The 23,571-nt window shown below is 51.4% G+C and overlaps 1 protein-coding gene across 1 annotated transcript in view; it reads left to right on the forward strand.

The window, feature by feature from the left end:
* GRIK3 (glutamate ionotropic receptor kainate type subunit 3) overlaps positions 1-23,571 on the forward strand; it is a 231,769-nt gene that overhangs the window by 196,236 nt on the left and 11,962 nt on the right. The window contains exons 11-13 of the mRNA XM_061186776.1: positions 12,601-12,824; positions 18,697-18,815; positions 21,178-21,395. Of these exons, the coding sequence (XP_061042759.1) occupies positions 12,601-12,824; positions 18,697-18,815; positions 21,178-21,395 (561 nt within the window). The remainder of the gene's footprint in view (positions 1-12,600; positions 12,825-18,696; positions 18,816-21,177; positions 21,396-23,571) is intronic.

The following is a 23,571-nucleotide window of genomic DNA, read 5'->3' on the forward strand; positions in this document are numbered from 1 at the left end:
AATAATTTGGAAAGCTATTCATCCTCTCTGGCCTCTATTTCCACCTCTAGGAAATGGGAATAATTTTAAAAGCCTTCTGCCTAGGGTTCTTGGGAAGATTTAATGAGCTACAGCACAAAATGCTCAGCACACGGGAGCTATCCTTCTCCTCACCATTTCCTCCTGTCTAAAGTATGTACATGGGTGGCCGTGATGGCAGTAGGGGAGTTGGCCCCTCAGACGTGGTCACCCAGGTGGGCCACAGTGACCTGGGATCTAGTCCTTGCTCCTCTGAATCCAAATCGGAGCCTCAGGGAACTGGCTCATATTGATCAGGCTCACGGGGGATTGAGGCACACTCAAGGCATCACCCCCTTTCTACACTGGGGGCCTTTCCTGACACCTACCATCAAGAGCTTCTGTTCTGGCACCACGTGCCTGGGATCCTGCTAGGGATTATGGAGACAGAGCCCTAAGTATGGAAAGCCTGAAGCCAAGAGGGCACACTGCTGCCGGAGAAGGAGGCAAGAGACAAGCCTTGAAAAGCCTTGGGTGCTAAAGTGAGGAATTTGGTTTTAATCCTGTGAGCTACAAGGCACAGCTGAAAGATGTAGAGCAAGGGGGTGACGTCAAATTGGGACTAGTGCTGCCGGGCTAAACTGGAGCCAGTCTGGAGGCCAACACTGGGACCTGGGTGGAGGAGAGCATGGTGGCCTCCGAGGGTTGTGGTCAGAAAGGAGGAAAGTAGGTGGCATAGGATGGAGACATGAAGGTAGAATTGATGAGGTTGATGATTGGCGGCATGAAGGAGGCAAGGTGAAGGGAGGGAGGAATCAAGGACGAGTTGTGAAATTCTAGCTTGGATGGCTGGGGAGGTGGTGAGGTCATCCCCACAGGATTTGGTAGAGGTTCAGACATCATGTTGGGATTGGGGTCTCAGGAGGTGGCTGCCGTATGGCTGGGCACTCAGAAGAGGTGGCAGGGCTGGAGGTGGAGGTTTGGAGTCACGAACACAGCCTCGGGGGAACCTTGGGACACAGACAGAAACAGAGGCGGGGATTGCTGGGGAGAGAAGAGAGGAGGACCTGGGGTGGGACCCTGAATGGCATGGAAGTGTGAGGAGGGGATGAAAAGGAGGCCTCAACAAGATGCCCGAGCCCGCAAGGCCAGAGAGGAGGGAGGAGGGCCAGGGAGCATGGGTGATGGAGGCCAAAGGAGGAGAGGCTGCTGGGAAGGCATGGACACAGGGTCTCAAGCAGCAGGTGGGGAGGTGGAGGGAGACGAGGATGGAACAGCATCCACGAGTTGGCACGAGTGTGATCTCCTGGGGGTACAGGGTCAGGCCCCACACGGGCTCCTTGAACACCCCTGGCCTGGCCTCTTGCAAGCTTTCTTTTCGGAGGCCAAGGAGTCCTGTCCTGGCTGCTCTTCCAGGCCTTTGAACAGAGAGGGGGAGGAGAGGGAGCAGGGGCCTGGCCTCCAGGGGATGCATGAATGCCCTCCAAACCACAGGAAGCCATTCATTCTTTTTTTTTTTTGATTTTTTTTAACATCTTTATTGGCGTATAATTGCTTTACAATGGTGTGTTAGTTTCTGCCGTATAACAAAGTGAATCAGCTATATGTATGCATATATCCCCATATCCCCTCCCTCTTGCGGCTCCCTCCCACCCTCCCTATCCCACCCCTCTAGGTGGACACAAAGCACGGAGCTGGTCTCCGTGTGCTATGCGGCTGCTTCCCACTAGCTATCTATTTTACATTTGGTAGTGTATATATGTCCATGCCACCCTCTGACTTAAGCCATTCGTTCTTTTATCTCGAAGTTGTTACATCTCAGTAGAGCACGTAAGGTGGTTTCCCTGTGTCATGGAGGGGGCTGGACCAAGATGGCTGAGACAAGGAGTGGTCATGGGTAGCCCTGGCGTGTCTTCCCTGCCCCTGTGAAAGAAGTAGCACTGCCCAGGTGTCCCCCTCTGTCGCCGTGTAACACTGAGAGCAGAGCAGAGAAGGTGGCACAGCTCCAAGGACCCACTTCCCCTCCTGACTCTTCTTCCGGACAGACAGTGCCTTTGGACCGCGCTGGCGCTGCCCGCACCTGGCGTGGGGCTGGGCACGCAGAGCAGGCGTTGATGAATGAAGGATGTATGAATGAGCGCGTGGACTTGCACACCATCCCCAGAGACACGGCTGTGGGGTCATGACTACCGGGCTTCCCACCCAAGGTGTGCGAGCAGAGGGTCTAGTGTCAAGGCCGTGACCGACCCCATCACGCACTGTGTCCCCTGCCTTCCAACAAAGAACCAGATCTTAGTTCTGGCCAGCATGCGTTGGTCTTAGGAGGGGCCCCAAATCCCTGTTTGGGTGGCCAGGAAAGGCTCTGCCAAGCCACCTCCTTCAGGCTGGCCAGTGCACTTTGAAGCAAGGCATGCTGGGAGCTCACCTGGGGCAGGTCAGAAGCCTGGATGGGACAGGGCAGGTGAGGGCAGGGAAGCAGATGGACTGAAAAGGTAGCCTCTTGTCAGGACAGCCAGGTTGCCCAGAGCAATGACTGAGGAGCTCTGGGGAAGCTTAGGATCTACCTGAAGACGACCAAGTAAGCAGGTGAGGGATGCAGGAAGGACTTGGGCTACATTGAGATTCACTGCAGGGCTGTCAGCTGCCGGGACCCAGCAAGCAGAGACTAACCTGGGAAAGACCTGGAAAGAGCCTGGCAGGAGGTCAGGGTCCAGACAACCAGTGCAAGAAAGGACAAGGAGCAAGGCAGCAACAGAGCTGCAGGGGTGAGGGGGTTATTGGAGGGAAACCAAGGGTGGAGGAAGCAACGGGAACAAGCTGGCCCTCCCGCTGAGGATCATTCCTTCATTCTTTCCACAAAACTTTATGGAACCCTATCTCAGCCTGGGCTTCTGGAGGGCAGAGGCTGAGGAGGCTCAGATGCTACTACTGAGTGGGTTAGGGGGTGTGATGCCGGGGAGAGTCAGGGCACGGAAGTGGAGCAGAGGGGAGGGAAAGCCAACATGAGGACGCAGCATTGAACTGGTCACCACTGAGTGCTACTAATCCAAGTCTGCACCCCAGAAAAGCCTGACAAAGTGTGTCTCAGGACCACCTCTCGGGGTGAGGGGAAAAGGGAGAACAGGTTTATCCACTGGCACCTGACTTTCATGCATTTCTGGGTTTGTCAGGGCAGGCATGGGAGCCAATCAGGGCCCTGCAGCAGTGTCCACAGGAAGTTATGGGGGAAGCGGGGCAGGAGAGACAGGAAAGAAGGGGTCAAGAGGTGTCCAGGTGGGCAGGAGGTGAGATGCTGGCAGCTTGTGCCTGCATGAGGTTGGTCATGGCCAGAGGGTCTGACCTAGTGCATGAGAGGAGTGAGCCAAGCACAAATGATGGGTCAGACCCAGGGCGGTGACTGGAGATATAGGAGCAACCAAGGTCAACGTGGTTCCTGCCCCTCTGGGAACAAGCAATGAATCAACCAAGTTAAATTTCATTAAAATTTTGATCGGTGCTGCAAGGAGGAATATGTACAGGGGGCTTTGGGAGTGTAAAACAGGGAAATGACTCAGGCTTCCCTGCAGAGGTGACTCTGGAGCTGAGACTTGAAGAATGAGGCAGAGATATCCAGGGCTTAGATGGGGGTAGCGACCTGGGTGGGGTCGCCAAGGTTGCTGAAGTCTCCGCCCTCGTCGGGGGTCCTGCAGGGCTGGTAGGACCGTGCCGGGGCAGACCCTGGGTGGACGCCAGCCTTGTAGACAGGCAGGGAGTGGGGAAGGGGGCATCTTACAGAGATGCGAATGGAGGTGCGATGCATCCCCCATAGTGTGCCATGAAGCGGGCAACGCCAGCTGAGCTGTCCGGAAAGACAGCCCTGTGGGGACTCAGGAGCCGGCCATTCTCCCAGGCCTGGGAAAGGCACGGGCTTCATGTCTCACTGCCGGGCATCCATCAGCTCAGGAAGCCTATGTGTGAAGCATGCGTAGACGACCCCTAGGTCAGCACTTAGGAATTTTCTAGCACCTGTCCCATGTCTTTAGATACATACGGGCTGTTCCGAGGTTATCGGTGGCTACAGTGCTGATTGTTAAGTGTGGCGCTGGCCGGCTGGTGGGACATCAGTGGACACCACCTGTGACTCAGGGTACCCCCCAAAAGAATTGCAGTGCACCAGGCGCTGAAGGAGGGCTCGCTGGGTGACCTCTTCTAAACCTCAGAGGGTGGATCCAGCCAACGCTCCCACCGATTAAGTGATTCACTTGTTCATTCAATTTGTTCAGTTAAGCCCCATGCTAGGCACTGTGGATACAGTGTGACCTAAACGGTCAGGATCCCTTCCCTGAGCCTCAGGATCTTACGTTCTAGTGGAGGAAACAGGCAGGTAGTAATCTATGAATGTACGAATAGATGTAACTATTCCGCAAGAGGAGTGTGGCCAGGTGAAAGAGCTTCCCTGGCTGGCAGACGGGCGCCTGAGCTGAGAGGCCCTGCGCATCAGAAACCAGTGGGGAGTTGCTGCTAATCCATCCCAGGAACCCCTGGAGGAAGGTCCTAGAGACTTGTGAGAGGTGGGAATAGCTCTGGAAATGCCTTCCCTGTCCTGCTGGCCATCAGTGTTCAGAGAAATCCAGGCAAGGGGTCTGGGTCATTTCTGGCTCCCTGGCGGGTAACAGAAAATGGTACATGAGGGACAGATGAAAGAGGACATAGACTTGGAAAGATGTCGCCCAACATCAGCCATGGCCTTGAGACTGTGCACTCTGGTCTCCCAGCCTCCAGGTAGGCTGGCAGATGTGATGGGAAGATCTGGTCTCTAAGACACCACCATTACCTCACTGTGTCCCACCTTCCTCCCAGCCAGGGAACAGACCTTGGTTCTGGCCTATATGCATTGGACCCAACCCCTGTTTACAAGGCCAGGAAAGGCTCTGCCCAAGTCCGCTCTCCCAGCCTAGAACAGGGCACTTCAAAGCAAGGCATGCTGGGAGCTCACCTGGGGGGCAGGACAGAGTCCCAGATGGAGCGGGACAGGCTTGGGGTGGAGGAAACAGATGGACCGCAGAGGTGGCCCCATCCCCAGGGCAGCCAGGTCGCCCAGGGCTGCCACTGAGGATGCTGTGGAGCTGAAGATGTCACCAGGACCTGCCTGAGGAGAGCCATGAGGACCGGTGAGGGCTATCAATGAATGCTAGGGACCGCTGATAGGTCATAAGTAAGGGTGCCCATCAAGGACAAGGGCACAGGGTGCAGGGTCCAAACACTGGAGGGAGGCTGGTGAGAGACAGGCAGGCTGGGCCGGACCCCAGCAGACTGGCAGGGGTCTGAGTGACCTCAGGAAGAATGGCGGTGCTGAACAGGGAAACAGAGGCCAGAGCTCAGCCCGTTAGGCTGGAGTAAGTGTTGATCAGGACTCCTGGGGGTACTTTGACGCTCAGTCTTCCAACCAAACTTTACTGAGCCCCTTCTTTTTGCCTGCCTTTGTGCTAATCCTGGAGATACATCAGTGAGTGAAATAAATGTAGTCCCTGCCCTCCTAGAGCTTATATACCAGCAGAGGAGCTAGATATTAAGCAATGACTCATAGATCAAAATTTATCTGTGGTAAGGGCATTGAGGACCAGCACAGGGGCTATGGGAACGTACAACTGGGACCTCACAGCCCGTGGAGGGAGGGGGCTCCCTGCCCCCAGCTCCTTGGGCTTGGCTGGGCAGGGCCTCTCTGGGCAGATGCCATCTTCAGGGTCCTGTGGGATGGGGAAAGAGAACCCCCAGAGACAGGAGATGCAGCCGTGGGGCGTCCGTCCCTAGGGCCCTGTGGCCATGAAGCAGGGAGGACCCGCCCATCCTTCCTGGAGGACAGAGGCACAGCTTGGAGCCTTTTGGGACTCAGGAATCACCAGTTCTCCAGGCCAGGGGAAGGCACGGCATCATTCCTCACCATCAGGCCATGAGGTTGCTATCAGCTCAGGAAGCTGGCTTGTGAATCACAGGTGTTGATAGTTGACCCATCCGCTGGCACTCATGAATCTACTAGCACTCGTTTCCCCTCTGTTCAGATGTGTGGGTTGTTAAGGCCGTTGGCTGCCAGGCTTACGTCCAGGACCTTTCAAGGGGCACTGTGTTTTCTTAAGCTTGGAGAGGCCAGGGTTCATCAGCAGATACTGTCTGTGACTGGCTTTGCCCTCTTAGAAAGTGCCAGGTGCCCCAGCCAGCTGGCTCTGAGGACACGCTTGCTGGGTGTCTCTCCTAAACCAGCAACACCCCATTCATTCAGTCCCCAAATCTCTACCGAGGGCCTGCTGTGAGCCAGACACTATGCTAGGTGGGGGGAATACAGTAGTGAAAAGACACAGGCTCAGGCCCAGCTCTCATGAGCTTATGGGCCAGTGAGGGGGGGGGCAGAAATCACCCAATACCTCTAAAATCACAAGCATGATCAGTGCTAGGACTGCAAATACCTGGTGCTGTGAGAGTCATCACCAGGGAGGCCTGATTTCATCTGGGGATTTTTTCTGTGGAAGTGATGTTGGAGCGGAAATCTGAAGCAGAAGCAGGCATTAGCTCAACAAAGAGTTCAGAGAGGAGGAAGTTCCAGGTAGAGAAAAATACCGTGCAAAGGTCCTGAGGTGAGCATGGACTGGAGGGTCTGAAAGAAGCCAGTAGGAAGAGAACCAGGGGAAAACAAGATGGGAGGTAAAGCTGCAGAAGCAGGCAGGGCTGGATGTGCGCTTTCCAATGCACTAGCCACCAGTCACATGGGGTTATTTAAATTTAAACTTAAATTAATTAAAATCAATTGGTTAAATTAATTTAAATTATTTAATTTAAAATTAATGAAATCAAAGTATAAATTTAGTTCCTCAGTTATACAAGCCACATTTCAACTTCTACATGTGGCTAGTGGCTACCATATTGGACAGTGCAGGTACAGAACATTTCCATCATTGCAGAAAGTACTATTAGACAGCACCAGGTAGATCGTGAATGGCTTAATGAACCCATAATAAGAATTTTTTATCTGAAGGGCAGAGGGGAAAGTCTTGACATATATTAAGCAGCATTGGGAATCAGGAGATTCTAGTTGGAGAAACAACACTTTGGGAAAAGACTGGAAGGTGAATTCCATGGATCCCACACACCAGAGATGTGGGCAGAGAGCCAGCAGACAGAGCCCTGGGGACAAGTCCTGCCTATGTGGCAAGAGTGAGACTAGTTTTCTTGGGTGGCTTTGGCAGTAGAAGTACAAGGACCTGGAGAGAAGTTGGGGCGAATCAGCATGTTCTTGCAGCCATAGGGCTCCCAAGCCTAACTAGGTGATGTGAAGTGTATGCTGGGGAGACCCAGGCACTCATGGTCAGAAGCCAGAGTCAAGTTCAGGTCTCTGGGAATGCAGCGTGGGCTCAGGCAGGGCAGGGTGGGCCTAACCGTAAAGCCTGCCTATCAGAATAGGACAGGTGCAGGGACAGGGCTGGCAGTGGAAGGTGCAGGGAGTTGCATGCACCCTGCCCAGGGTCCTAAGTGGCACGTGTGTGAGTGTCCTAGGGCTGCCACAACAAATGACCACAAACTAGGGGGCTTAAAAACACAGAAATTTATTCTCTCTCAGTTCTGGAAGCCAGAAATCAGAAGTCAAGGTGTCCACAGAGTTGGTCCCTTTGGAGGAAGCATCTGTTCCAGGCCTCTCTCCTAGCTTCTAGTGTGGCTGGCAATCCTTGGCATCCTTGGCTCGAAGCGGCATCACTTCAGTCTCTGCCTCCCATCACATGGCCTTCTCTGTGTGTATCCGTGTATCCTCTCTTCTTCTTATAAGGACACTAGTCATTGGATTTGGAGCTCACCCTAATTCAGTATGACTTCATCTTAACTTGATGACTTCCACAAAGACCTAATTTCCAGAGCTTCTGGGTTGGTGGACACATGGAGATGTGGGGAGAGTGGCACGCCCAGAGAAAGAGAGAAAGCATGGAAGCTCCACACCCTTTCCCGCATAACTTTCCCTATGTATCTTCTTCATCTAGCTCTTCCTGAGTTCTATGCTCTTATAATAACCAGTAACGTGAGTGGCTGCACCATTTTACATATCCACGCACAACCTACGAGGCACCCAGTTGCTTTGCATCCTTACCGCCACTTGGTATTATCAATATTGTTTTCTTTTGGCTCTTCTGATAGGTATGCAGTAGTATTAGGGGAATTTTAAACCACTTGGGGAGTGTTGCTAGGGGACATATGAGGGAACTACGGTGACGCAGAGAGTCTTAATAAAAAACAGGCTCATGCCAGGAGCCTTCCACAAGGCTGCACACTCAGGAGAGGGTATTTGCACACTGATGGATTTAGGGACACTCAGCGGGAGTCAGGGAGAAACAGATCTATGCGAAAGTGGACACGCCCACTGAAGACAGAGAAAGTGTGTCCTCCCTAGGCACAGCCCCAGTTACGCTACCCAGGAATTTCTCCAAGGTTGTTTAGTCCCAGTGGCAATAATAAAATACTGTTTTAGGTGGCGGTGAGCGGGGGAGCCTATTTCCAAATAAGGTCACGTTCACAGGTACCCAGGGTTAGGACTTGAACATATTTGGGGAGGGGGTGCCCAGTGCATCCCACACTGCACATGGCTGGTATGGTAGAGTGGTAAAACATCGGGGTTTGAGGTCACAGTGAACTGGGTCCAAGTACTGGCTCAGCCACTCACCAGCTTGGAAGGTGGCTACGCTCATCACTGTACCACGAACGCCACTGGCCACTCACCAGCTTGACCAAACCTCCTAGCCTGATGAGCCACAGTACCCTCACCTGGAATGTGGTGATCATGTTTAGTGCCTCATGGGGCTACTGGGAGGGTCGCATAAGGTAATATAGGTAGTACACTTAGCAATGCTTGGCGTATAAGAAGCATCTATGAAAAGATGGTAGTTCTTACTATTTTAACTATAGCAGGTCACAGTCAGCAAGCAGATGCCCTGGGGGATCCCCAACCAAGAGGCAGAGCACATAGATGGGGAATCTGGTGGAGACCATACTTGGGAATCCAAGTAGGCAGGTGCCAACTGGGCCATCCGACACAGGTAGCAAGCTGAGGCTTGCCAGGTTTCACTCTGGGGTATGAGGCTAGCATCTGACCAGCAGCCAAAGTGCCTGGATACTAAGGGCAGAAATGTGGAGCTGTAGCTAGTTAAGTCATTCTTGCCTTCACTTCTGGTTGTGGAGACGTGGTAAAGCAAATGGTGCCAATTGACCTCATGCAAGCATGGAGGAGAGTAGGACAGCTGGAGCCTGGCGGGTCCTGACAGATTCTTGGTAAGTGGAAAGCTGCTTATAGGGATGAAGTAGTGTCCTGGAAGAGCTGTCCTACCTGGTCCAGAGGTTTGTTTTTTTTAAAAAAGGTATGGAAAGGTCTTCAGTGAGGGAGAAGGGGCTAACAAATCACTCATAAGACCAATGAATGTGTTGCACAAGTCAGAGGTTTGGTCTGTTCAAGGACATGATTACTGTAAATATGAGAGCAAAGACCTTGGACCTTCTGTTTCAGAGCTTCAGTTTCCCTCCATAAATAATATGGGTTGGAATAGATGTTGCTAACGGTCTCTTGTCCAGCTCTGACAGCCTATAATTTTATGAATCATCCTCAAAGAAAACTTGCACAAGTGGGAAGAGCCTGCCAAGATTGGGCCTTTCATTCTGAGTAATGAACTGAAACAGCAAAGGCTTGACATCTGTTCAGCTCTTTCAAGGGAAGTTGGACAAAATAATGCCTTTTTCAGGGAAATCGTAATCAACGGTGAAATGTAGTATTTCCTGCCTAAACCAAAACCAAAGTGGAGAACTCCAGCCTTCCTGAAGCCCAAGGGAGAACACACATCAAAACTTCCTGTGAAGAAGGTCAGGTTGACCAGTTGTCTTGCTGCTGTAGGCACAGGTGCCTTCCAACACCATTAGAACCCGAGAGCAGAAAGGCTTGTGGGGAGATTCTGAAGGTTCTGAAACCATCTGGGGGAAGAAAGAAGGCCTCTGGCCCTGTGGTTGGCTTCCTCGCCACTCCTGGAACACTCCTGGTGGGAAAAGCTTTGGCTGCAAACACACTGACCCTCAGTTACTAACACTGTCATCCAACCTGCCATCAAAAGCCAAAGGAAGATTTGCCACCATTGACTTTGAGGTTCTTCCCAAGAATCCACTCCAAGCCCCAGAAGCCATTCCCAGAGACCAGTTCCAAATGCATTCTGAACAGTGATGATGACTCTGGAGTCAGAACAGAGCCTCCCAAAGCGATGTGCTTTGAAGGGGCAGGGCTAGGGGAGGCCAAGTTCTAGAATGATGTCATGCCAACATTTAGAGGATCCTAGAACTTCAGGACTGAAAGGGACCTTCCAGAATGTCCCACCCCAGCTCCCACTCCAATTGGAGTCCTATCCACAGCCTCCAACAGGGGCTCCCTTCACCAGAAGCTCCATGAGAGCAGAACTGGGTCTCTTGCTCACCCATGTACCCCCAACCGGTGCACAGTAGGTCTTGAGCAAATACACATTAGTCCCTCTGCACCTTCCCTGACAGTTCTCTCTCCTTTTGTTGCTTTCCTTTGTGCACACCCTGAAATGAGAGGGCTCCAGGGAGCTAGGGTGGCAGCAGCTGCCTATTTCTTCTTCCTCTGCCTTCAAAGCTAGGCAAGTTCCAACTCACACATTCAGAAGCTTACAAAAGGAAAGTCCCAGTATGAAGCATCGCTTGTAATAGGCCCCTCCTCCCTGACTTCCCCAGGTTCTAAGATTCACCAAATCCTTGGGCTCCTAGTGTCAATAATCAGCCGTGGGAGCTGACATTAGAAGGAGAAACATTGGGGTGAGTAACATCAGGGTTATGTGCCAGTGCCCCCCAGCCTGGAGCAGTGCCCCCCAGCCAGTGCCAGTGCCCCGCAGCCTGGAGCACCTGCAGAGTCATTTAGGAGCTGGGGTTCTACCCATACCAGTCCTCCCCGTCTTGAAGTTTCATTTCAACTTGGTTGCTGGTTCCTATTCTAGGATCGGTGCAGTCAGAGATGTGTTAACAGCTACCACTTAGAAAACAATTTGATTAACATCTGTCTGCCCTACTAGACTATAAGCCCCAGGAGGGCAGAAACCATGTCTCTTTGGCTCAGCTTCGTATCCCTAGTGCCTAGCGAAGCTCACAAAACGATTAATTGTTTAAATACTCAATTAATTAATTAAGCTGGACCAAGTCAGTGGATGATTGCCTAGAGACTATTGTTTGGAAGGGGGTTCTCAGAGGCAGCCGCCGCCCTTAGCAAAAGGGTCTTTAGTGCTGGTCTTTAGGACTCAGCCTCCCTTTCTGTCCTGCCCCACCCGAGGAAGGGAAGTGATAACTTGGTTCACATTCTGGTATGTAAATATCCACAGGAGCCCAAGGCACAGCCTCTCAGAGGGACACATTATTAGTTAACAAATATTGCAAAGGCTGAGATGGGGCTTGGGAGTAGAGAAACAAAGCAGTGAATCAGCCACAGTCCCAACTGCGCTTAGCAACTCACAGGTAAATAGGCAGATGTGACAAAAAGACACATGGCTGCACATACTGCCATTTCAGCTGAGCAGGTTAGGACCTTACCATGGGACAGCGCAAGCTTCTTGGGAGTTTAGAATTGGAGGATATCAGGGAGGGCTTCTTGGAAGACATAGCATATGCAAAGGAATATGGAAGGCAGTGAGAGTTAGACAACAGGAAGAGACATTCTCAACAGGGCAAAGTGTGTGCAAAACATGGAGGTCAAGAAGGGAATGTGGTAAACAGGAAGCAGTTTAGTGGGGCCTTGTGCCAGAGGAGAGCAGTGAGGAAAGCCTGCAAAGATGGGAATGAGAGATTGTAGATTTTTAGTCAGAAAAAGCTCAGACCAGAGATACAGACCTTTAATTATTCCCCTTGTTAAAATTGTGATGGGCTAAGATTGATCAACTTATGGACATCCCTAGCCTTCCCCGGTCCCTTCCCTTCCTCCTCTGCTCTGTTCTCTTCCCTCCCCTCTCCTATTAAAGAGGGCTCTGAATTTGCCTGTTTAGTTTCTTCCCCTCCCTTTCCCTCCAAAGAGAGTATTATTTTTGCCCAACTGGTTTTTGGGGCTTTGAGGATATATAGAGTATCCAAAATGGGGTGAAGCGTGCAAGAAGTAGATAGGAGAGGAAAACAGATATAAATAAGGGTTGCTGTGGATTCTGTGTCCTCTTCATGACCTTTGATAGTCACAAAGAAAGAACACCAGCTATTTTTAAATGTTTGAAGATTGCTGAACTATATTTGAAAGGCACCATTTTGAGAATGGACCACATGGGTTACAGCTGCAATAGGGTTCCATTCTCTGCATGTTGATACCACTGTCCTCTTCCTCAAGGCCGTGAGCTCCTGGAGGACAGGGGTTAGGTCTAATTCATTATTGTCTCCCAGCACCCTGGGCGTGGCCTGGCCCAGAAGGAGGGTTAGTAAATATTGACACTAAAGAGCGGTGAAGTGATCCAGGGCTCAGGCAACAGAGTCCACTTCACTCCCTCGTCTCTCCTCCCTTCCAGAAGGGGTGTTCTGTCCCCTGCTAGTCTTAGGCTTTGCTCATAGTCTGTCTGTCTCTCATTGCAGAAGGCAGATCTGGCTGTGGCCCCCCTGACCATCACCCACGTCCGTGAGAAGGCCATCGACTTCTCCAAGCCCTTCATGACCCTCGGTGTGAGCATCCTCTACCGCAAGCCCAATGGCACCAACCCCAGTGTCTTCTCCTTCCTCAACCCCCTGTCCCCAGACATCTGGATGTACGTGCTCCTCGCCTACCTGGGTGTCAGCTGTGTCCTCTTTGTCATCGCCAGGTAAGGGCAACGCCTTGACCAGAGGTCTGGCCCAGGGTTAGAGGCTCAGGGAGCCTGGCAGGTCCCCCCCCATCCTCAGCAATTGGCACAGAAGGCCCAGGTTCATGCCACTGCTGTACCTGCTCCTACCTCCCTCCGTGAGGCTCAGATCCTTTCATATCCCTCAGGGATCATTCCACGGCCTCTGAGCTTGAATCCCCCAGTCTTCACCCTGGTCTGCGTCCATGACTCTGAGAGGCAGCAGTTGTATCCCAGGTCCTATGAGCAGGAGAGGTTAAGTCACTGCCCGAGGCTGCACCACCTGGGCCAGGCACCCAGTACAGCAGACCCAGGCGCATTGGGCGGCCCAGCAGGTCGCTTGAAACTTGGCAAACAGACTGTGTCCATCCGGTCCACAGCAGCAGGGGGAACAATGCCACATAAACTCACACGCATGCACACATGCAGAAACTTGGCACACGCACGTACCTGCCTCTAACATGTACTAGCAATACGCTTGCATATTTAGTTGTTCACATGAAGTAGACACAGCACATCCTTACTGGTGGGTGGTAGGGAGAGGTCACTAGGAAACAGGTTTAGCTCAGTGTTTACTGAGCGCCGTCTGTGTGCCAAGCACCATGCTCTGTCCTTTACAGCCAATTATCTTATTTAATTCTCACAGCCTCCCATGAAGGGGAGACATCTGGACTCAGAAAGGCTCAGTACTCGCCAAGGCCATCCTAGCAATAAGGGACACATCCGGCAAGTGAACTCAGGTCACCAAGTGTTTTATCTGCAACCCACATCTCTGGCCACCTGGACATCTGTGTTCTGTTCCCGCCCCAAGTTGGTGGCTCCTGGGCCCTGGGCCCTCTGCCTCCTGCCTCCAGGCTCCAGCCCCAGCCCCTGCCACTGCCCTGGTTCTTTTTTCTCTAAATTCTAACAAGGTGTGAAGCGAGACTTCTCCGGAGAAGCAGTTTGAGATCCAAGGACTTGCTGTTTCGGCCTTTTTCTCTCCTGAGTCTTCTTTGAAAGCCTTCCCCCAACCCTGCTTCTTTTCATTCCCCCCTCCCACACAGAGACAGACCAAAGGGAAGGATGTGAGAGAGGAAATTGTCCTGCCTCCGAAGCTCTTTGCTGCCGGCAGGCCTGGTGCTGCCTGCCTGCTCGCCCAGCCGGCAGCCCAGCCTGCCACAGAGAGACCTTCATTATGCCTCTTGTCTCTAATGGTCTAACAAGCCTTTGAAAGCCAGGAGCCATTCTCCAGAGCTCTCACCGTAATTTTAGCAGCTCCAGCCGGCCTCTTGGCTCCCCACCCCCTTGAAAACAGCTGGAGCTTTTCCAGCATCAGCTTTGCTCATTTGATGTGCCTCCCATCCCCCTCTAATTCCTGGCCTTTCATCAGCTGCTGGCAGCCAAACCTCCTTCCCACCCCCTACCTCCTGGCCAGGCAGGTAGGAGCCCCCCTCCCAAGGTTAGGCTGGGAAGACTTTCTGGAAGAGATGGGATTTCTGGAGCTGCTGGAATGACACAGGATGCCGGAGAGAGAGGAGAGGGACAAGGGGGTCTTGGCCACAGAGCCATGAACAGCATCGTAGGACAATTGTCACAGAGTGCAACACTCTGACAACACAATTCACACCCATCCTGTCCTTACAGCAGTCCTGTGAGGTCGGTACAATTATCTCCACTCTACAGAAGCAGAAACTGAGGCTCACAGGGGTTAAGTCTTTGCCCAAAGTCAGAAAGCCTTTCCTCGCAGTGTTAGGCTTCAAACCAAGACTTGCCCGACTTTAAATCAGGGGTGGCACACACAGGAAGCATGAGGGAGTGAAGCAGGCTGGGTGGTAGGCGGCAGGGAGTAGTGGGGACTGAGGCAAACTTGAGCACACACGTGGAGAAAAGGGTGACTACCACTCAGCTCCAAAAGACTGTGCTAAACAGGAATACAGACCAGTGCTGCGGGGTTCACGATTTTAGAGAGAGGTTCAGATTTTCATGTGAAGCCTCATGGCTTTTATAAGTAGCCACTAATTTGATTTTTCACGATACTGTTGAGGTCGAGCACAGCACATCTGTAGTGTGGATGTGGCCCTCTGTCCCCTCCCCTCCATGTGGCCTGTGTCCTTTGGACCACTCCATGCTGGCTGCCGGAGAGCTGGACACAGCTGCCCAAGAGATGGGGTCTGCGAAGGGTGGGCAGGTGTCCAGGCCCCCTCCGGGCAGCTCCAGCAGGGCACAGGGCTGTCCATCCTAAAAACTGGCCTGGCCTGTGCCTGTCTAGCATCAGGGGTCCAGGCATTGACCAAGGCCTTTCTCTGCCACTAGGATATTCTGCTTCCTGCTCAGTGAGAAAAAAGGAAGGGAGGGAGGATGCTTCTCACCACAGAGAGAAGGACAGTTGGCACTCATGACGAGGAGATAATCCCAAGTGCCTGACCCCAGAGGCAGGGCCGAGGATGAGCCGCCAGTCCAGCCCCCAGGAGTCACATTCCGGCCAAATCCAGTACAGATGAGAGTCCCAGGGAAGAGATGGTCCCGGCCAGTCAGTGCTCTGTCTACCCTTCTACCCAGGAGCCGGAGTTTAGCCTTCTCCCCTGAGGGGACACAGTGTATCTCCAGGTCAGCCTCTACCAGCTCCAACTTACTTGCAAGACTGAGAGAACCCGTTGTAGCCACAAGCCATAAATCCGAGATGCATCATTCACTTTGGTGGCACCTTCCAGCGCCCATCCCACTCCTCTTCCCTCCTGTGGCCCTGGAGTTCGAATCTGGGCCTTTCCACCCACTGACCGCAAGATTGCAGTCACCTAGACTGCTCCAAGCCACCTCCCCACCTGTAAAGTGGGCGCCTGCTGCATTGTTGGCCTCTCGAGGGGTAGTGAGGACCCAGGTCTATAACAGTACTTGATAACCAAGAGGCCCATTCGAGACCTGTTATTTTTATTATGGTAAGCAATTCCATCTCTGGGAATTTATCCTGTTGAAAGTCACCACTGAGCCCCACTTTACAGTTCCCCCAAATCTAGAAAGCCTTCTCAGCAAAGCCCTAGACAAGGCTGCCCTTTGGCCTAGGTACCCACGGAAGTGTGACCAAGGATGTCTCTTTCAGTAGAGTGTACCACACTGGAAAATAGGGCCAGCCTACGTGCCATCAAAGAGGAATGGTTAAAAACACCTACTGACTAAAAAAATGATACAAATGACCTTATTTACAAAACATAAATAGACTCACAGACATAGAAAACAAACTTAGCGTTACCAAAGGGGATGGTGGGGAGGTGGGGGGGAGAGATAAATTAGGAGTTTTGGGTTAACACATACACACTACTGTATATAAAATAGGTAAACAATAAGGACCTACTGCAGAGTACAGGGAACTGTACTCAGTAGCTTGTCATAACTTAGAAAAGAATCTGAAAAAGAATATATATGGAATTGAATCACTATGCTATACACCTGAAACTAACACAACATTGTAAATTAACTATACTTCAATTTTAAAAATGTATTAAAAAAAACACCTATTAATTAGTTATAGAGAATAAAGGGGATCAGGAAGGACTGATCTGGAAAGAGGCTGGTGACTTATTAAGTGAAAAGCCAAGATCTAAGACAGTATTATTATATATGATATGATTTTTTTGTGTGTTAAAAGATTATCACATATATCATATATATACTTTGTATACATGTGTGTACATTAAAAAAGCAGGGCTCATGAGAGCTCATCAGAAATCATCTTTACTTTGCCTCTCACCCACCTTCCAGTGCGTTCAGAGGTGAATTTCTTTGCCCCAGTGAAAGCTCTGCCAGGACCTGTCACTTTTGGCTTGCTTCCAGAGCTCAGAAACCCTAGGTCTCTCTCTAAAGCACAAACACACTGTTTCAACTCAAAAGTTAGAAGGCTGACTCCGGTATAGTCCTCAACATTTCTACCCTCATTCACAGATCAGACTTCTCCCCTCGCCCCCATGTAGGCCCCCTTTGGCAGTGCCTCCTTGGTCGGCCCACTCCCCCGCTCAGCTCCTGGTCCTCTAGCAGCCCCTGCCCCATGGCTTCTCCCTGTTGGAGTCCCATCGCCCTTCTCGGATAGGAGTCAAGGTGGATCTGGGCTGGATCTCTCTTCTACATGGGCCCATCTGGTCCAGGGAAACGTCCTTAGCCCTGGCCATGTCTGGGCCTGCAGGCCAGTGCCGGGCAGCAAGGACCCACCCTCCTGCCTCACCTAAGAAGCATGCATCAGCCCGGCCCCTGCCCTCCAGACTTCCCAGGTGGTGTCCACCACATCTGCTCCTTCCAGAGCCACCCCCGAGCTCCCGAAGCCACCCTGTGGAAGCTGCCCTCCCTAGACTTCAATGCAGGGGCCCCTGAACACACGGCTCTCCAAAGGCTTTCTCTAAAACCCTTCTCACAGCAGTCTCTCGTCTCTACTCTCTTCATCCTCTGTCTCTTCCTTGTGGATTTTTAGAGCCTCTAACCAGTTCGTGGTCATTCACTTTGAAAATCCCCATCTTGGCTGGAAGCCTCACTTTGAAATTTCCTATCTGGAGGATCTTCCTGCTTTGTGAAAACAAAAATCTTCTCATGTGAGCATTGGTGATCAATGTTTAACTTACTAAAGCTTTTAGAAGGGGGATGGAAAGTCACAACATCACACTTAAAGCTCATCACACTTTAAAAAACAAAACAAAATTCTATCAGACATGTCTCTCCTTCCGGGTCCCTCATCTCAGCATCTGACCCCACACCAGCCACTCCAGTCACCCCAGTCACTGCAGCCACTCCAGCCTGGTGGGGACTTGCTCTCAATCTCTCCAGAGTGTTCCAGCTTCCTCCAGCTTACACTTCCTCAACTGGAATTCACACAGTAAACAAAGATCCCTCCAGTTGTCAGGACTTCTCTTCCTTAGAAGGCAGTGGGGAGTTTTCAATAACATTTTTTCCTGTCATGCATGTATTTGCATATTCAGAGAGAAAAATCTGAAAAAAATACATAACACATTGTTTTTCCCAGGGGGTGGGATCATGGTGTACTTTCGCTTTCTCATTGTATTCTGTACTGTTTGACTATTTTATGAAGAGTGTAGTTTACTATTTTTCCATTTTAAGGTTTTTTAAAGTATACAAGTAATTCAAAAGCCTGTTCTCATTTTTCAAAAATTCATGTAATACATACAAAGCAACAGGCTTCCATGAAATTTCTTCTGCCATTCTAACAACCCCCCCTGAGGTAAACAGTGATATTTTTTTAGATATGGATCCTTCCAGACTCTATATGCATTTATATACAAATGTACATAAATAGGTATGCAACTATGTCTTCAGGAATCTATTTATATAAATGTGATCATATTGTTCTTATTTTTATCACTTTTTTTAAAAAACCAAACAATATGTGTTGAAGATCTTTCCCTGTTGGTACATCTCTTCTAACAGCTGCGTGATATTTCAAAGTATGATTGTGGCATAGTTTATTTAATCATTCCTCTATTGAAGGACATTTAAGTTGTTTCCGGTTTTTCGCTATTACAAACAATGCTTTGATAAACACCCTCACACACTTCTCTTTGTGCTCCTGTGGGAGTGTTTTTTCTAGGATGGATAATGAGTTGCAGAATTGCTAGGTTGAAGGGCATGTGCACTTTTAATTTTAAGAGATACTGCTGAATTACTTTTATCACCAGAAAAGGGCACTAACAATAAAGAAAGAGAAGCAAAATGGCCCTGGTTTCCCATTCCCTGCCTTCCCAGGAGAACAGTGAGGGAATTGATGCTAAAGTTGTCGGCATATCCCTGATTGCTAAACCGCTGGCTTGTGTGGCTTCGACACTCCTTCCCTCCTGTCTCCCCGTAGCCTCGCCTCATTGCCCCCCTCTTTCTGCTGCAGGTTCAGCCCTTATGAGTGGTATGATGCTCATCCCTGCAATCCTGGCTCCGAGGTGGTAGAAAATAACTTCACTCTGCTGAACAGCTTCTGGTTTGGAATGGGGTCCTTGATGCAGCAAGGTATGTGTGCCCTCCCCAGGCAGCCTCCTCTCCAGAGTCAGCAGAGCCAGCCCCACCCTCCAGGGCAGCCTCAGACCTGCCAAGCCCTCAGAAGGTTGGCAACACCTGGATGCTCAGGTGCGTGCCCTTTCCCAGGTCCCCAAGCTCCACCACTACTGCGGCTGGACTGGCTCACGGTCTGAGGCTGAAGCATATAAGCCACGCCCACCCAAGGCATGCAGGGTTCATCCCCAGCCCCTCCTGCTCCAGCTGCGATGGACATACAGCATCTTGTCTGCTGGGGCCAACCCCACCGATGGCCTCACCACCGCAGAATCTGGCTGAGCAAAGTTGGGCTGAGGATGAGGGGAGACTGGAGGCAGGGAGGCTGGGTGGGAGGCCATTGCAAGAATGAGATGATGATACCTGAGCCGGGGTAGTGGCCATGGGGGTGGAGGACAGAGATGGACTATGAAAACTTCAGAATGTAGTGGGAACTGGACTCTGGGGAGCCTGGTAGTCGAAAAGGGCATGTCTGAGGTGGGGACATTAGCCTCAGTGCATCAGAGCTGGTAAACACAGAAGGATGCCATTTTTTCTTACATCCTCTTGACGGAGGGTTGGGATACTGCACCTACCCCCGGCTGGTAGCCCACCTTTTGGAAAGATTTGCACTTGCTCAAATATCTCAGAAAGCAGAGCACCTGCAAGGAGCATAGTGCAGAAACACCAGGGGCTGGAGGGCAAGCACAGGGGGAGGGAACCCCAGCCAGGAAAGACCCCCAGAAGAACCCCACCCCCAAGCCCTGATGGCCAGGAGCCAAGTGCTCATTGCCTCTGCCTGAGTTAGGGTCCCACAGAGGGACAGTGGGCAACAAACGCGCCAGGGAGGGAAGGAGATCCAAGGGGCAAAGAATGTCTCTGTCCTTCACTCATCTGTGTGTATCCTCAAGGCCCAGCACAAACCCTGGTCCTCAGTAGATATATACCAGCAAATGCCAAAGGAATGAATGCCTGATGTTATCTCAATGTCTCCTGAGTCCCCACTACATGCCAAGCCCTGTGCTGGGCACTTGAATGAAGGACCCTGACCTGAGCGAACTCCCAGCCACGACAGAGGCCAGGTCAGAGGCCCAACAGAGCCTGGCAGAGCTCACCAAGCAAACAACTAAAATAAGTCATTCTCCCTTTAGGGGCAACTCTAGCCCCCTTTCTTGGGGGAGGGCCAGGCAGATGAAGCTGGGGGTGGAGGCGGGGGCGTGGTCTCCAGCAGCTGGGAAGTGACAGGCAGCTTTAGAGGGACGTGCCTCTTTCTATCCCCACCATTAATGAGTGTCCTGAAGCCTCACCTTGCTTCTTCATTCATCATCTTTGTTCAGTGACAGTTGGGAAGGACCTGGAGGCCCCTCAATGCAGTAATAGCTTCCCTTTCGCCTCCTGCTGCTATTCAAAGCACTGGCCCCTGATGTATTCCCCACAAGGTTTTGATTAGGAGGGAGAAAAATAGTTATGTATTTGAAAAACTCTCCCTTGAGTGATTTCTTTGAGAAAAAAATTCATCCATATCAAAGCAGACGCTTTTCAGACGGCAGGTCCAAATATTCTGGAAAGTTCAGGAGTCACTTGCTATTTAAATCTCTTGAAAGCCACCTAGTTAATTACTTCAGTTAGAAGGTTTCAGCTAAATTGTGCTTCCACCCAAGGTCGGGGAGGAGGAGTGATCTATTTCGGCAAAGAGCTTCAAAAAATGTTGATTTTTCTCCTCCTGCAAAGCATCCTATAGCAATCTTATATTTGTATACCACTTGTATTTCCAACACAGTTCCTCCTCAAATTATATCATTACAGCAGCATTGTGATATTTGCGTGAGGCTGGGACAGAGGAAGGACGATGCTTTACAGAGTCCCAGAGAGGGAAATTGTCTGGCACATGATCACACAGAGAACTAAGGGCTAAGGGCAGGAGTCACTCAAGACTTCCAGGTGTTCAGACCCTGGGACCACACAGGTGGTTCACAGATAGGCATCAGAGGGTCTGACAAGCCTGTGAAATGTTGTGCATGTGTGTGTCTTTCTCAAGCAGTGGTTCTTAAGTTTTAGCCTGCATCAGGATCACCTGGAGGGCTTATCAAAGCCCAGATTGCTGGGCCCCACCACTAAGTTACTGATTCATTAGGTCCTGGGGTGGGGCCTGAGAATGCGCATTTCTAACAAGTTCCCAGGTGATGCTGATGGTCCAGGAACTACACTTTGAGAACCACTGGTCTAGGGAAGCGGTCTCAGCTGTTACTAGATTGTCAGTGGAGTCCGTGTCCCAGAGGACCAGAGCAACCCTGGTCTGAGCATTGTCAGGGACCACCAGTCTTCTCCTCCCTCCTCCCAGGGTCTGAACTGATGCCCAAAGCCCTGTCCACGCGCATCATTGGTGGCATCTGGTGGTTCTTCACGCTGATCATCATCTCCTCCTATACGGCCAACCTGGCTGCCTTTCTGACCGTGGAGCGCATGGAATCGCCCATCGACTCTGCCGATGACCTGGCCAAGCAAACCAAAATCGAGTATGGGGCTGTCAAGGACGGGGCAACCATGACCTTCTTCAAGGTGAGACCTTCTCCCTCCCTTCACTGTCCTTCCCTAACCACACAGAGCCAAAGGACCAGAATTTCCCTGGACCAGGGCTCCGCCCATCCCTGTGTGGGACCAGTTGACTCTGGGGAGCTGTAGTGATGTGGCCATCTGGATTGGTCCCAGCACAAATCCTAGAAGTTTCCATACCCGGGACAAGCAGCATGAATATGCTGTGTTTCCTTAAATCATCAGAGGAGGACAGGTGGAGAGAAGAGGCTGGAAAAGGGCGAAGGAGAAGCATGGCCCAGGCACACAAACAGGCCCTGGGGCCAGTGGGCTCCCTGCCCTTGGCTTTGCGTCTCAGCAGCCTCCACTTCCAAGAGGCTGGCCTGGGCTTGGGGTGAGCTCTCCACCAGTGAGAGAGCAGCAGGGGGAACATCCTCCAGGGAAGGAAGGAGGCTTAAAACTTGAACCAGCATTTACAAGCATTCCTTAGCCTATTACACTCGTGGAATGCTGGTGTCCATGTAAAGCCCCTGTCAGCTGCTCGGGTTACTGCTCTCATGGGGATCTGGCCATGACTTTGCTGCACCCTCCTGTTTTGTAAAGCACTGGCTTAGTTCCTTAATGTTTTTTCACCTTCTACTAGAGTAGCTGAGGGTTTAGGAAACTGAGTGACCCTGATCACCGATAGCTGTAAATGTTCTTCTGGAAATTAAAGTAATAATAACTATAGCGACCACCACTGAGAGCTCACAGTGGGCCAGGTGCTCCATGCTTGGTCTCATTTAATCTTCGTGACAAATCCCGTGAAGTAGGTACTGCAACTATTTCCACTTTACATGTGTGGAAACTAAGGCTTGGAGCGTTAAGCGGGTTGTCCAAGGGCTCACAGCTAAAGGAGCCCGAGGCTGGCCCAGGTCTGCCTTTCTCCAAAGCGCATGTTCTGAGCCATGGTTCTCAGACTTGAGTGTGTGTCCAAATCACCTGGAAGGCTTGGGGAACCCCCAGATTGCTGGGCCCCACCCCTGAAGTTACTGATTCAGTAGGTCCTGGGGGGCCTGAGAATGTGCATTTCTAATGAGTTCCCGGGTGAGGCTGAGACTGCTGGACCAGGGACCACCCTTTGGGGACCACGGCTCTCATGATTTCTCAGAAATGGTCAGGATCTGGGAATTCTGTGGCTATGGGTCCATTCATTCATGTATTTGTTTAGTAGTCAATTGCCGTCAATCAGTCTGAAAGCCTAGGGTGTTTTGCTTTCCTCCGGGCCCTGGTTCCCCATCCCCCAGCTCTTGCCTCCTTCCAGGCTAAGCCTCTGAGTGATAGATTGAGCCTCCAGTGGGGTCTGAGTAAGGACAGAAAGAAGGGGTTAGGTGGGAAAGCCTTCTGCCTCCTGGGCATGGAGCCCCAGTAGCACTGCCCCAGCCCCTGGCCTCCCCTGTGCCTCTTCTTACGGGTCCCCTGTGCCTCTTCTTACGGGTAGAAGCAGCTGCTTAGTGAAGAGCAGAGAGAGAGGAAACGGACTCCCCTCTGGGATGTTGCTTCTGGCAAACTCGGTCTTCCTACAAGGCCACCACCGTGTATTTAGAGTGTGGGGAAGGTAAACCATTGTCATAAGCACACTAGGGGCTCTCTGGGACCCGGTGTATGTATTCATGAGGGCGAGCAAGTGTGTGAGCATGTGAATGCCTTCACGTGCACGTGTAGCGGTATATAACGTGTGAATGCACATTCGCGTATGTATGTGTGCACACGTGTGCCCATGCACAAGAATCATCCTGTCTGGGTGCTTGTGTGTCTTTATGCTTGGACATGAGCGTCTGCATATATGTACTGACCCACATACGTGTGCATGTGTCTCTGTGATCTGGGCATGTGGATATGTGCCTATGATTGTTTACAGGTGTGTGCCAGTGTCTACATGGATATGTAAGTGGAGAGTACACGCGTGTCTGTCTGTTTAAATGTCCCAACAGGTATGCTTAGATAAGTGTGAGTGGGGGGATGGGCGCGCGTGTGTGTGTGTGTGTGTGTGTGTGTGTGTGTGCGCGTGCGCCTGCTCCCGCCTATCCGCAGGCTACGGCCCAGCCCTTTGACTGTGCCAGAGCATCCCTCATGCATTACAGATGAGCCCGTCTCTAAGCAGGGCTCCCGATCAAAGGGAAACAGCATAAATAAGCCCAGTGCAGGCTCATTGCCACTGATT

Source organism: Eubalaena glacialis, chromosome 3 (assembly GCF_028564815.1).
Source record: "Eubalaena glacialis isolate mEubGla1 chromosome 3, mEubGla1.1.hap2.+ XY, whole genome shotgun sequence".
In the NCBI taxonomy this organism is placed as follows: domain Eukaryota; kingdom Metazoa; phylum Chordata; class Mammalia; order Artiodactyla; family Balaenidae; genus Eubalaena; species Eubalaena glacialis.